Raw genomic sequence first — 13,104 nt, 5'->3', positions numbered from 1 at the left:
ATCTCTTTACTATACTTTACTTTTATTGGTTTTATATAATTTTAAATATTGTGCCCAATAACTAATGTACATATTGTAAAGCTACGGGAAGTTTAAGGGGGACTTCTGCAACCAATGTAAAGTTATACAGACGCTAACATACCCACTTCTGGTCACCAAATGTAAAAGGAGTACACGGTTTGGGGATGGGGAGAGAAACTTCTGACACCAATGTTAATGTATAAAATGGCAGGGAAGGGGGAAGAAGGTTGTTAAATATGCCTTCTGGCGGCAGTGTGCAGGAGGTCAAGCAGTCAGGATTTGATAGTGGGCATCCAGGGCTGCCGTTAAATGACAAAACAGGAAATTAAGTACAATAAAGAGGATATATTTCAATATATGGAGAACAAAATGTGCGCCTAGGGTCGTAAGTTAGTAGGTTTAAGCCAGTCTAGGAAGTCCAACAATTAAATGAAATGGGTAACAGAAGAGGAAGCGGTTCATGTTGACTTACATTGGTGGCTGGTCGTGAAAGCAGAGCCAAAGACTCTGCCTTCCAAAAAGGCATCTGTTCTGCTCGAGGTCTGGATTACAAGAGAAAGAAGCAAGTGTGTTCTGCACCGCAGAACCCTCCAGCATCCACACATGTGATCGGTATCCCATGCACGCTATTGGCTAAAACCAATGTCAATTATTCACTAGCAGATTCAGCAGAGAGCTCAGGGTGTCTCCTGTCAGCAGCTTTAACTGGACAGAACCGCCTCGGTTTTGAAAGGCAAGCGACTTGTGTCACGTAGATACAGCGTGAATTACTCTGGGAGAAAACTTGTAAAGATTCCACTGGGCCTTTGAAATAAATTTTTAAACCAATTCCCTAAAATATTCCTGGACTGGCTGTCATACTGTACATTCTTTCCCCCTTCCAGAGAAATGGTGACAAACACTGTTTACAAAACGGCGTCAGTCACTCACCAGAAAGATGGTTTGCCATAGTAGGGGCCTTAATGCTATGGGAGGGGTGTGTTGCAATTGTTTTCATGTTTTGTAATGGGAGGGTGGGGGGAAACTGACATGTAGTTAAGTTTATCAATTTTCATGAGTTACAAAAATAGTAAAATATTAACTTGTTCAAATTACAATACAATATCTCCTGTAATAGTTGAAATCATCACTGTACATATAATCAAGTCTTAAGACAAACGAAGTTAAAATGAGGCCATAATGCTTCACAAAATAGGAGTGAACTATCATGGTTGCTGTTAGTTTGAGGGAAAATCTGCTTTTATAACAAAATACTTAATTCTACGGTAATCAAAATATTTGGGCAAAAAGAAACATAATAAATTTACTTACTGCAGAACGTTAACACCTAGCTTGGGTTACATCTGAGTGATAACAAATGTAAAATCTCCATGTATTAGTTACAGGTAATGGTTACATAAAGTTCCATGGGCTACAACATATACTGACAAAACACTGGAATTAAGGATGAAATCAGGGGACTGTCATATGGCATAAAATAAGCTTGTAAAACAAAGTTATAGGCAGGGAGAACACACAGGCAAAACTCTAGAAAAGTAATTAAAAAGTGTGTCCATAGTGACAAAACAACTAACAATATTCTCATCCTATTCACAAAACTTCATATAAAGGAACGGAAAGAATGCAGTGAGTTTTTAATCAGTACACAAAATACGAAAAGGTTCACATCTCTGTGTGATACAAGTGCACGCACTGTTTGTAAGCAAACTTTGACTGACAGGAGAAGAGAATGTGGCTTGTGTGGTGGGGAAGTGTGACATCGACAAACTTTAATGGCCGTTCTCTCTAGCAGGGTGATGGAGGGGGTATTATCTGTGGTGTTACGCACGTTTTGTGGGAGGGGAAAGAGCGGAGAGGTAAGCTTGAGGGACGAGGAATAGCAAGGGGGGTGAAGGGGAAGTGGCATGGCACTATCAGCAAGCAGCACAGCTCGCGGCATGTACTGGTGGAATTTAGTGGTTTCATAAGTGATTCACTGAATCAGAAGCTTTAGTACTGGATATTGGGGCTTAGGAAGAAAAGGGATTTGACCAATGGGAAAAATCATGTTGTATTTAACACAGGATTTGTTCTGGGTAAATCGTGTACAGCCATCTGCGATCGCAATGCCAGGGTAGCCCGACATATTGGCCATTTATGCTGAGCGGCACACTCGCGGTGAACCAGAAGGATGCTCATGTTAAAGGATAAGGAATTGGGTATAATTGGGAACAAGTTCAGGTAGACGAGCAACTCAGAGCAATGGTAGTAACCCAATGCAATGCATGGGTAAGAAAGACACAGGGCGATTACGTCTCATGGTGGTTAACTGCTACGAAATACCCAAAATCCCTGAAGTAATAGGGTGAGCTAAGAAAAAAAGGGGGGGGGCATGAACTACTGCAACATTGTACAATGAAACTTTTTATTCATTTGGGTGGAAGTCTCTTGCTAACTAAATTATCAACAAAATAATGTGTTACTGCGCTTGGGCAATGACGTCACATCATGGGTGCTAAACATCAACAAATTAGTGCTTATTTCAGTGGGAGCTTCAATCTTGCAACATCATGGGTGTGTTTGTTTGAATAAACGAACGGGTGTCTCTCACTTCCTAAACACACGGGGAGGGGGGGCACCGTATCCAAATGGTAGCAGTGTCAATTTCCGTGCTCCCTCATAACATCCTCACTTCATCAATAAATTACTTCATAAGAAGTAGGGTGAATAATAACAAAACTTGTGTTCATCTGGGTGAACTCTCTATCTCGCTTACCGCTCTACAGCGAGAGGGTAGCACACTTCGTTTCAACTTCAGGGGCGCATTCAGCTCTTCTCTATTGAGTATTTTATATAACTTGGGTGCTTCACTTAGCAACGATTTCCACGAAAATGTATACTGTAGCGGGCATGTTAAGCATTTACAGAAGGTGGTCTGGTGGTACTATACTTTGGAGGAGGATCAGAAGTGTGGAGTGCCACCAAACTAAATAGCGGTCCACGGGAAAACACCCCATAACGGCGCACTTCATTATTATGGTGTGTTTCCGCTTTGCATCAGCTGGAGGTCGCTTGCTTCCAAACTCTGCTCAGAATTATAGCCTAGTGTGTGGGCATGAGAATGAAAAACTCGCAATCATTTTTTAACCTTAGGCAGCTTGAAAGAAAACAGGGAAATAAGTGCTTCTAAAATAACAGTAGACTTATCTCATCTGCATAGCAGATGTCAGGGAAGGGGGCAGAAGGTTGTTAAATATGCCTTGTGGCGGCAGTGTGCAGAAGGTCGAGTGGTCAGGATTTGATAGTGGGCATCCAGGGCTGCCGTTAAATGACAAAACAGGAAATTAAGTACAATAAAGAGGATATATTTCAATATATGGAGAACAAAATGCGCACCGAGGGTCGGAAGTTAGCAAGTTTAAGCTAATCTAGGAGGTCGAACAATTACATGAAATGGGTAACAGAAGGGGAAGTGGTTCATGTTGACTTACATTGGTGGCCGGTCGTGAAAGCAGAGCCAGAGGCTCTGCCTTCCAAAAAGACATCTGTTCTGCTTGAGGTCTGGATTACAAGAGAGAGAAGCAAGTGTGTTCTGCACCGCAGAACCCTCCAGCATCCACACACGTGATTGATACTCCGTGCATGCTACTGGCTAAAACCAATGGCGTGAATTCGCTAGCAGTTTCAGCAGAGGGCTCAGGGTGTCTCTTGTCAGCAGCTTTAACTGGACAGAACCGCCTCAGTTTTGAAAGGCAAGCAACTTGTGTCATGTAGACATGGCGTGAATTACTCTGGGAGAAAACTTGTAAAGATTCCACAGGGCCCTTGAAATAAATTTTTGAACTAATTCCCTAAAATATTCATTGACTGGCTGCTATCCTGTACAATATTATGGAGTTCTATATTGCTCTACTATATTTGTTGCCATGAAAATGACAATCTGACAATCTTATCATCATATTACTTTATTACAGGCAAAAATGAGATCGCTGTTGCTCAATTGCAGGTGAATGACAGATGGTGCTTAGACAACATAAAAAAGATCATAAAATTACTGTGGATTAGGAGTTTTCAGTATTATTATAGCAATAGCATGCACACTTTCATTAATAAACAAAATAAAAATTATAAGTCATAATAACAAAAGTAATTTCAATTTTCTGAATCTGTTCTCTTTTTTTAGGTTTTGGGATGTACAACTATCTATTATTTTTTATATCTGTGGTATGCTCCCTTGCAAACCAGTTCAGTTCTTCATCAATGTCATACCTGCTACCAGCAGCACAGTGTGACCTAAAAATGCAGCCATCTGACAAAGGCTTACTTAACTCTATCATGTATGCAGGTGAGCAATCAGTCATTGATTTATGTAAATAGACTGAAACTTAAATTATTTCTTACAGTTATTATAATGACGTGATTTTGTGACTACAGAGCATAACTGAGAGTAACTGATTTTAAAGTAAAAAAATCAATGAACAGCCAGGGCACATAAATCATCATAAATATTAATAATTTATCAAAAACAAAAATCTATATGACTTGTAGATTCTGAAGGAAATTTGTATTTTTTAAAGTAATTATGCTTAATGTTGAGTAGCTAATCATGAAGCTATTTACTGAGTAAATATGAGATACATGGAATAAATATTAATCAATGAATATGTCAATATGTGTATTTTGCATCTGAATGTTAGAGTTGCATTTAAATAAACTGTACAAACCAGATATGTTACATTAGCTGCAGGAATCAAAAGCATCTGAATCATGACTTCTTTTAATCCATAAAAATAATTGATTTTTGGCTTAGTTCACAGTGACATTTATCATTCAATGACTTTGAAAGTAAAATTTTTCAAACCACTAGCATGAGGTTTTGGTCTTACTTAAAATCAGCAAGCAGTTTGAAATCCTCTATTCATTCACTCAATGACCATACTGGCGCAGAAACTGAAGATGACAGAGAGAAAATCAAAATATTGAATTTGGTCTTCTGAAATTGTTTCACTGCAGAAGATCATAATAGAGCCCCTCTTTCCAATGACAGCATGAATGTCAAAATAGCAGATACTGAGTTAGCAACAGAATAGGAAAGTAACTGCAGTCACTTAGTAGTGGAAAGGCATCAGGACCAGCTGATAGTCCTATAAGTTTCTACAAAGATTATACAGAAGAACTTGCTCCCCTTCTAGCATCAGTTTATCATAGATCACTGGAGCAATGAAAGGTACCTAGTACTGAAATAAAGTGCAGGCCACTCTCGTTTTTAAGAGGACTTGGAGCACACATGCAGACAGTTATAGGCCTATATCATTGAAGAATTATGGAACATGTTTTATGTTCAAGAATTATGAATTTTTGGAGAACAAAAATCTCCTCTATAAAAATCAACATGGATTCTGCAAACAGAGATCTTGCAAAATTCAGCTCGCTCTGTGCCTCCACGAGATCCGTATTGCTGCAGACTATGGTGTTCAGGTTAAGCCTATGTTCCTGGACTTCAAGAAGGAATAGGACAGCATCCCACACTGCTGTTTAGGGAAAAAATATGAGTTTACCAAGTATCAGGCCTGATTTGTGACTGTATTCAAGACTTCATTACAGATAGAACTCAATACGTCACTCCCAATAGAACAAAATCAACAGGTATAAAGGTAATTTCTGGAACACTCCAAGGAAGTGCGATAGGACCATTACTGTTTACAAAGTATATAAATGATATAGCAGAAAGCATCAGCAGCTCTAAAAGACGTTTTTGCAAATGATATAGTTGTCTACAAGAAAGTAAAAATGCCAGAAGACAGTACTGATTTGCACAATGACCTGCAGAGGACTCATGAATGGTGCAGACTCTGGCAGTTGACTCCGAGCATAAATAAATAAAACATATTGTACATACATAGGAAAAGAAATCCACTCTTTACAACTACACTGTTGATGACAAATTGCTGGATACAACAGCTTACCACAAAATATCTAGGAGTAACTATCCAGTGTAACCTTACGTGGCTTGACCACATAAAACAATCAGTAGTAGGAAAAGCAGATACCACACTGAGATTCATAGAAGGAATCTTGAGGAAGTGTAATTCATTCATGAAGGAACTGGATTCAAGGCACTTGGTTTACTGAATATTGAGTATTGTTTAACAATCTGGGATTCTTACCAGGTAGCACTGATAGAAGAGATAGAGAAGATCCATTGAAGAACAGTGTGTTTCATCATGGGATCGTTCAATTGGTGCGAGTGTGTTACAGAGATGCTCAACAAACTCCAGTGGCAGATGCTACAAGAGAGACATTGTACATCGCTGAGAAGTTTTACTATTTACATTTTGAGAGAGCACTTTTAGGGAACAGTTGGACAATATATTTCTTCCTCCCACACACATCTTGTGAAATGTTCATGACAAGAAAATTCAAGAAATTATAGCTAATACAGGAACTTATGAACAATCATTCTTCCCAGACACCATTCACAAGTGGAACAGTAGAGGGGATCAGTCAGTAATACCAGAAGTATCCTCCTCAACACACTGTTAGGCGGTTTGTGGAGTATGATGTACAAGTACATGTAGATATTTATGCATCTCAAAACACCACAATACGAAACATACTGTTTGAAACATATTTAATAAGACTGTATTTAAGGACAGAAGAGAGAGCACATTAACTTTGAGAAACTGGAAGACAAAGGCAGTTGTGAAAAATTAGAGAATGCAATTTGTTAAATCACGATGCAAGGACAGGAAATGAAATGCACAGAAGGACGATGGGATCATTTTAAAAATGGGATCAGAAAGGTAGCTAAGGAAATGCTTGGAGTCAAGGAGAGGAAAAAAGTAAAGAAAGAATGGGTAACACCAGATATGATAACCAAGATGGATGACTGCAGGAAATGGAAAACTGCAAACACAGAAGAAGGGAAGCACAACTACAGGAGGTTAAATAATGAATTAAGAAAGGAGAAAGAAACAGCAAAGGAGAAATGGCTGACAGAAAAGTGTGACAAGACAGAGAAATTAGAGAAAGAAGCAAAATATGATTTGATGTACAAAGAAGCTATGGATTTGACATTCAGGGAAAAGAGAAACAACAATGGACTAAAGGAAGTAGAGGCAGCAGATGGTAAAATGGTGAGTGAACCCCAAGAAATAATGAGAAAATGGGAAGAATATATAGAATGGCTATATGCTGCAGATAGCCAACCAAGTGAAGAAGAGCTTGGGATAGAATAAGAAAATAAAGTTGCAGATGATGAGAAAGGAAATGCAATACTAACTAGTGAGATTGAAGCATCTATGAAGGAGATGAAAAATGGAGTGATGGGAATTGATGAGATTCCTGTGGAACAGTTAAAGTCATTGGAGAAAGAAGGGAAAAGGGAGTTGATTGAATTGTGTAATCAAATATACATGACAGGAAGATGGCCAAAGGTTTTATAACAAGTATCTTAATACCTATAGAAAAGAAAAAGAACAGCAAAAAATGTGAGGAACATAGAACAGTGAGCCTTATATCACATGCAGCCAAGGTCTTGCTGAGGATGCTCAGAAGAAGGCTATATGGAAAGTTGAATTGCGTAATAGGGGATGAACAATTTGGTTTCAGGCGAGGAGTGGGAACTAGAGACACGAATGGGCTATTGAAAATGATAAGAGAGAGGTACACGGAGAAGAAAAGGAAGGTGTATGTTGTGTTCATTGATCTTGAGAAGGCTTTTGGCTGTGTCAGGTGGGACAAATTGATGAAAATCCTAAGGAAACATGGAGTTGACTGGAGGGATAGGTGGCTAATCAGAAATTTATATTTGAACCAGAGAGCGAGAGTAAGAATAGGAGGTGTGATGAGTGAAGAAATTGAACTGGGAAGAGATATAGGACAAGGTGGTTGTTTATCACCAACACTGTTCAATATGTATCTGGAGGAAATTATTAATGAAAGTTTTGATGGAAGGAGAGGAGTTTGTGTAGGGGATCGGAGAGTGGAGTGTATAAGATTTGCAGATGAGATGGTTGTGAAGACAGAGAGTGCAAGAGAGGTGGAACAAACGTTAGATGATCGAAACACAAAATTAGAAGAATATGGAATGAAGATTAACAAGAAGAAAACAAAAAGCATGGTAATTGGAGGAAATGGGAGAAAAAGCCATATGAAAATAGGGGGAGAGGAAATAGAGCAAGTGAATAACTTCAATTACTTCTTAAGTGTAATAATGTATGGTATGTATTGCTCAACAGAAATTAAGGAAAAGAATTGCAATGGCAAAAGAAGGATTCAAGAGGAAACAGAAATTACTTTGCAGACCACTAAACAAAGATCTGAGGAAAAGGCTTTCCAAGTGTCACGTCTGGAGTGTTGCACTGTATGATGCAGAGACCTGGGCATTGAGGAAGGAAGATGAAAGAAGATTGGAGGCACTAGAGATGTGGATATGGAGAAGAATGGAAAAATTGAAATGGGGAGACCAAGTAATGAATGAAGAAGTATTAAGAAGGACATCGAGGAAGGAAGATGAAAGAAGATTGGAGGCACTAGATATGTGGATATGGAGAAGAATGGAAAAATTGAAATGGGGAGACTGAGTAAGGAATAAAGAAATATTAAGAAGAGTTGGAGAAGCAAGAAACATTCTGAAAGTCATTAGAAAGATAAAACAGAACTGGATTGGACATTGTCTCAGGAGGGACTGTTCATTGAAGGAAGGAATAGAAGGAACGGTGGAGGGAAAGGGGAAGAGGAAAAAGAAGATATCAAATGCTGGACAATATCCAAGGAGACAAATATTCAGAAATGGAAAGACTGGCTATGGACAGACGAAGGTGGAAAAGGCTTAACCCATGACAAGACCTGCCGTGAGGCAGAATACCTACTACTACTACTACTACTACTACTACTACTACTAAGGAAACTGTATACCAGTAAGTTACTGCTTAATAAAATTGCCCATTGAGTTGATCACAGGATTACTTTCTCTAGATTTGCAATTGTTATGACTGTGAGACAAGATCATAACATTAGTAGGCTAATCATCTACATGAATACAGTTCATTTATTGTTGATAGGGAGTTGCTGTGACTGAAATCGGTCAAGATTGGGAACAACTTGAGAACCCACAGAAATTGGCCAACCAGCTGAGGCCATCAACAGTACACACCAAGAGTAAACAGGAGGACAGTACAACAGAACATAAAACAGAGATGGCATGGCAGAATAACAAGTTTGACGAGCAGTCTGAGAGTGAAAACCCCAAGTGTAGTGAATCCTGTGACCATGATGACAATGTGTCATGACAAAGAAACAAGAGCACAGTGACTGAGCACTAAGCCACTGTAAAACTAGCTTTAAAGGGTATCATAAAGTGCTGACAGGCTGGCGAGATAGGCACAGCACCGTGGCCACCATGCTGCTGCAGTGGACACCAGCAGCTGCTGGTGTAGCAGTGTTGGAAGCACCCTGGATGATGCTCAGGAAGGTGGACTTGTGGCACGAATGGTGTCACAGCTCTGAAGCCCACCAGCTGGTGGCAAGAACCTGGGGCATCTGACAGTGCACTGAGGTGTGGCTACACCCATGGAGGAGCTCTGCCAGGCCACGGTCATGGACAGGGGCAGTCCTGTATATGCTCGGGAACATTGTGAACGCAGCTGTTTTGGTGGTGGTAGTTGCCACTTATTTTAACATTCATTGTTTAAAATCTGCACCATATGCTATACTTCACCAGAGGAGGGTGAGTGAAATGCTGTATTAAACAGACATTTGACGTTGTTTGAGGTGAAAAATTGTTCAAAGGCTGTCACCATGAATTAGGGCCCATTGTACAACATGACAAATCGGGGAAGCCCTTCGACGGCTAGAATCTGAATGAGATTGTATCAGTTGTGACGGGTGCCATGCTGGCCGTAATGTGGGTTGCAAGAGTAAGCATCATGACAACGGGGCACATAGAGCCCAGAAAGGGGTGATCACAGTCCAGATGAATACAGTACCAGAGGCAATGGAAGACTGCACGAAGGGTGAAGGACTGGGGCAGAGCAACTTGGTGCCTGGAACAATTGGAACAGCTGGCACCATGGCCTCCATGTCCTTACTCGGCCCTGTAACCCCATGAGGGATTTCATCTGTGGTACACACAATGTCTATAGTGGAAAAGTTGCGAAACTTGAGGATGCAGGATAGCCTGGATGACAGCTCGGTCAGTATCTGCCTCCAGGTCAAGCAGGAGAAAATCGGCGACAACTGACAAATGGTGGGAGGCCAATCCCAGGCGCAGAGATCTGGATTGTCGTTCTTTGAAAAATACGTGAGCCACCCATGTAGCACATAGTGTACAAGGCACCATAAGACAGGCTCACAGCAAGTGTCTTAGTGATCTGAGCATCAGTAATGGGAAAGTGCCCGCGATGCATTGCCATTCCACTTTCATGACTACGTGAAAACTTGAGATTTCTTGTTGGTCAAAGGTTGTGTCTGGTTCTGTGGGTGGCCAAGAGAGAGCATCCACATTTTCATGGGGATATCAACTTGTATTTAATGATATGCTTGTAGGAGCTGAGGGAAAGTACACAGTGCTGTGGCCGTTGTGTCGTATCCTCTGGAAGTCGAGATCGTGGCTCCAAAACTTCTACCATTGTTTTCAATCTGTAATGAGTGTAAACTTGGTCCCAAATAAGTAAACATGGAACTTATTTATTGCAAAGACAGTCACCAAATCTTCTTTTTCTATCTCTGAGTAATTTTTTTAAACAGGTATCAGCAACTTTGATGCATATGCAACTGGTTTATCAGGACTGCCATTGTCCCTCTTTGCCAGCATGGCACCAATTGCCATAGGGAGAGGCATCCATGGTGAAAACCAGAGGACATGAGGGGGAGAAGGCCGTAAGGCAGGGCACGGAGTGCAGCAGATGCTACAGTTGTGTGAAAACATGCTCGCAGGCAGTCATCCTCCTGTACTGAATCGTTTTCTTGTCCTTTTGTGGAACAACATTTAAATAATAATTCACCTTTCCCAAAAAAGCCTGCAGCCCCTTTAAGTTTTGGGGGTTGGGTAGAGAGTCAATGGCTGCGACACTACCCTTATTTGTTGAGCAAGTCTGGTGCAGTCCATTTGCTCCAGAAAAAAACTGGCATTGGTGTAAAAAGCACTTGAACCATGGGTCCTGAAACATAGTAAATAAGATGGAAAGGTTGCATACATGGTCCTGACATGTGGTGCCCATGACAATTAAGTCTTTGAGATAGATTGTGCAAGCAGGAATTAACATGGTTAACTGTTTCAGGTACATATAGAAGATTGATGAAGGGGAAGAGATCCCAAAGAGCAAGTGCTTGTAACTGTATAAGCCAAAGCAGATGGTAATAATGATTATGTGTTTTAACCTCTCATCCAGTGGCATCTGTTAATATGCACCGGCAAGGTCAATCTTGGAAAAATATTCACTTCTGAGGAGCTACTTGAGGAGGTCCTCTGGATATTGTTTTGGCTAAGTTTCCATTTATACCATGGCACTGATTGTCAATTTAAAGTCTCTGCATAGCTGAAGGGGAAACATTGGGTTTTGTGATCATAACCAGAGTGTGGCCCAAGCACTGGTTTTAAGAGATTCAGTCACACCAGTTTCGTGGAGGCAATTGAGTTTCTGCTTAACAGCAGACCAGTCATGCCCGGTAGAAACGGGGCACTGTGTCTGGATGTAAGGAGGTATAAGCCTGGAAATCTGTAGCACCAGGTTTGAATATAGGCACGAAGGTGGCACAAAGTTCATTGAGTTACTGCAATCATGTCAGATGCTATCTGAACCTCATCAGAGATGGAAAATACAAACAGTGAGAAGGAATCTAGATGGACAACGTTAGCCAGATGTATGACTATTAAGAATAAACAGCATTAGCAATTGCACGAATTTTTTGTAGGCAGTTGTAACCGTAAATTTATCCCAGAGAAGAATCTAACTGTCACTATATACAACCAATGTATGGCAGGGTGAGAAAAATGTAGGCTAATGAGCATACATTTGGAGGTTGACCAAGGAAATAATAGCTCTTGGTATCCACCTGGAAATGGATGTCCCTGCCACAATTGTGAGGGTATTTAAATACTGTAATAGTTGAAGGATCATCCTGGTGAATAATCACGTGATGCTTGTGTGCTGTCCCTTGATGCAGATGGGTAATGCAGTCCAGTGATCCCTACAGTTTACAACAGACAGTTCGGAGATGTCCACTTTGCCACAATGTGTGTCGTTCTCCCAGTGATTCAGACAATCTGCTTGTGGTTGTGACATGAAGCAGTCTGGACATGATGGAAGACCCAATGCTCACATTGATGGAGTGTGACTGGCTGTTCAGAGGCAATCGGCACATCAGAAATTGATGAATCACAATGCTACCACCTGGAACACTGGTTACAACAGTCCCACTCCCCTGGGGTGCAATGTTGTGTCTGAAGTGTTACTACTTGTGGCCAAGCCATGAGGAGTTTATTTGATACCTGCACAATTTCAAAAGAATGCTCAGTATTCAAAATACCATCCAAGGTAAGATTCTCCACCTTGAGAGTGACAGTGTGCACTTCCAATTGAACCACAATGTCTCAAATCAAGGTGTCAGCATATGATGTTTGGAAGCTTGGTTCACACAAGTGAAATTGCAATGGCAGCTAAAACCTTGCAAGTCAGTCACCCACAAGTGATAGGACTGACCAGGTTGCTTGTGGTACTGATGGAACTCGAGGTCGGACACTACCATGTGGAACTGCTCTGAATAATAATTCGAAAGCAACAAGCACATCTCCCTGAAAGTGAGTGCAGCTGGCTATGAGAGGGGAGCCATCTTCTTCAGTAAGAAAAATATCACCAGGAAGGCCAAGAAAGGAAGAGTGACTGTTGATTAGCATTATCAGAGACACAAAAGGCAGTAAAGTGCTGTTTCAGCTGCTGCCAATACGTGTCCCACTCCTCTTTGCTATTGTTAAAAGACAGAAATGTCAGTGAGGGTCTCTCCACCTGGGAAGTGACCACTGCCTGTATGGGTTGGGTACTCTAAATCTCCAGTTGATTCATCAAAGGGTGAATTTCCTGATGGAACAATTCAGTTTATTGT

At 40.8% G+C, this 13,104-nt stretch overlaps 1 protein-coding gene across 1 annotated transcript in view; it reads left to right on the top strand.

Moving 5' to 3' along the window:
- Positions 1-13,104, top strand: part of LOC126262593 (synaptic vesicle glycoprotein 2B-like) — a 229,077-nt gene that overhangs the window by 85,732 nt on the left and 130,241 nt on the right. Inside the window, exon 3 of the mRNA XM_049959330.1 lies at positions 4,184-4,345. Coding sequence (XP_049815287.1) covers positions 4,184-4,345 — 162 coding nt within the window. The remainder of the gene's footprint in view (positions 1-4,183; positions 4,346-13,104) is intronic.

The sequence above is a fragment of the Schistocerca nitens genome, chromosome 6 (genome assembly GCF_023898315.1).
Source record: "Schistocerca nitens isolate TAMUIC-IGC-003100 chromosome 6, iqSchNite1.1, whole genome shotgun sequence".
NCBI lineage: Eukaryota > Metazoa > Arthropoda > Insecta > Orthoptera > Acrididae > Schistocerca > Schistocerca nitens.
Note: the sequence above shows the minus strand (reverse complement) of the source record. Positions and strands in the feature narration are given on the sequence as shown.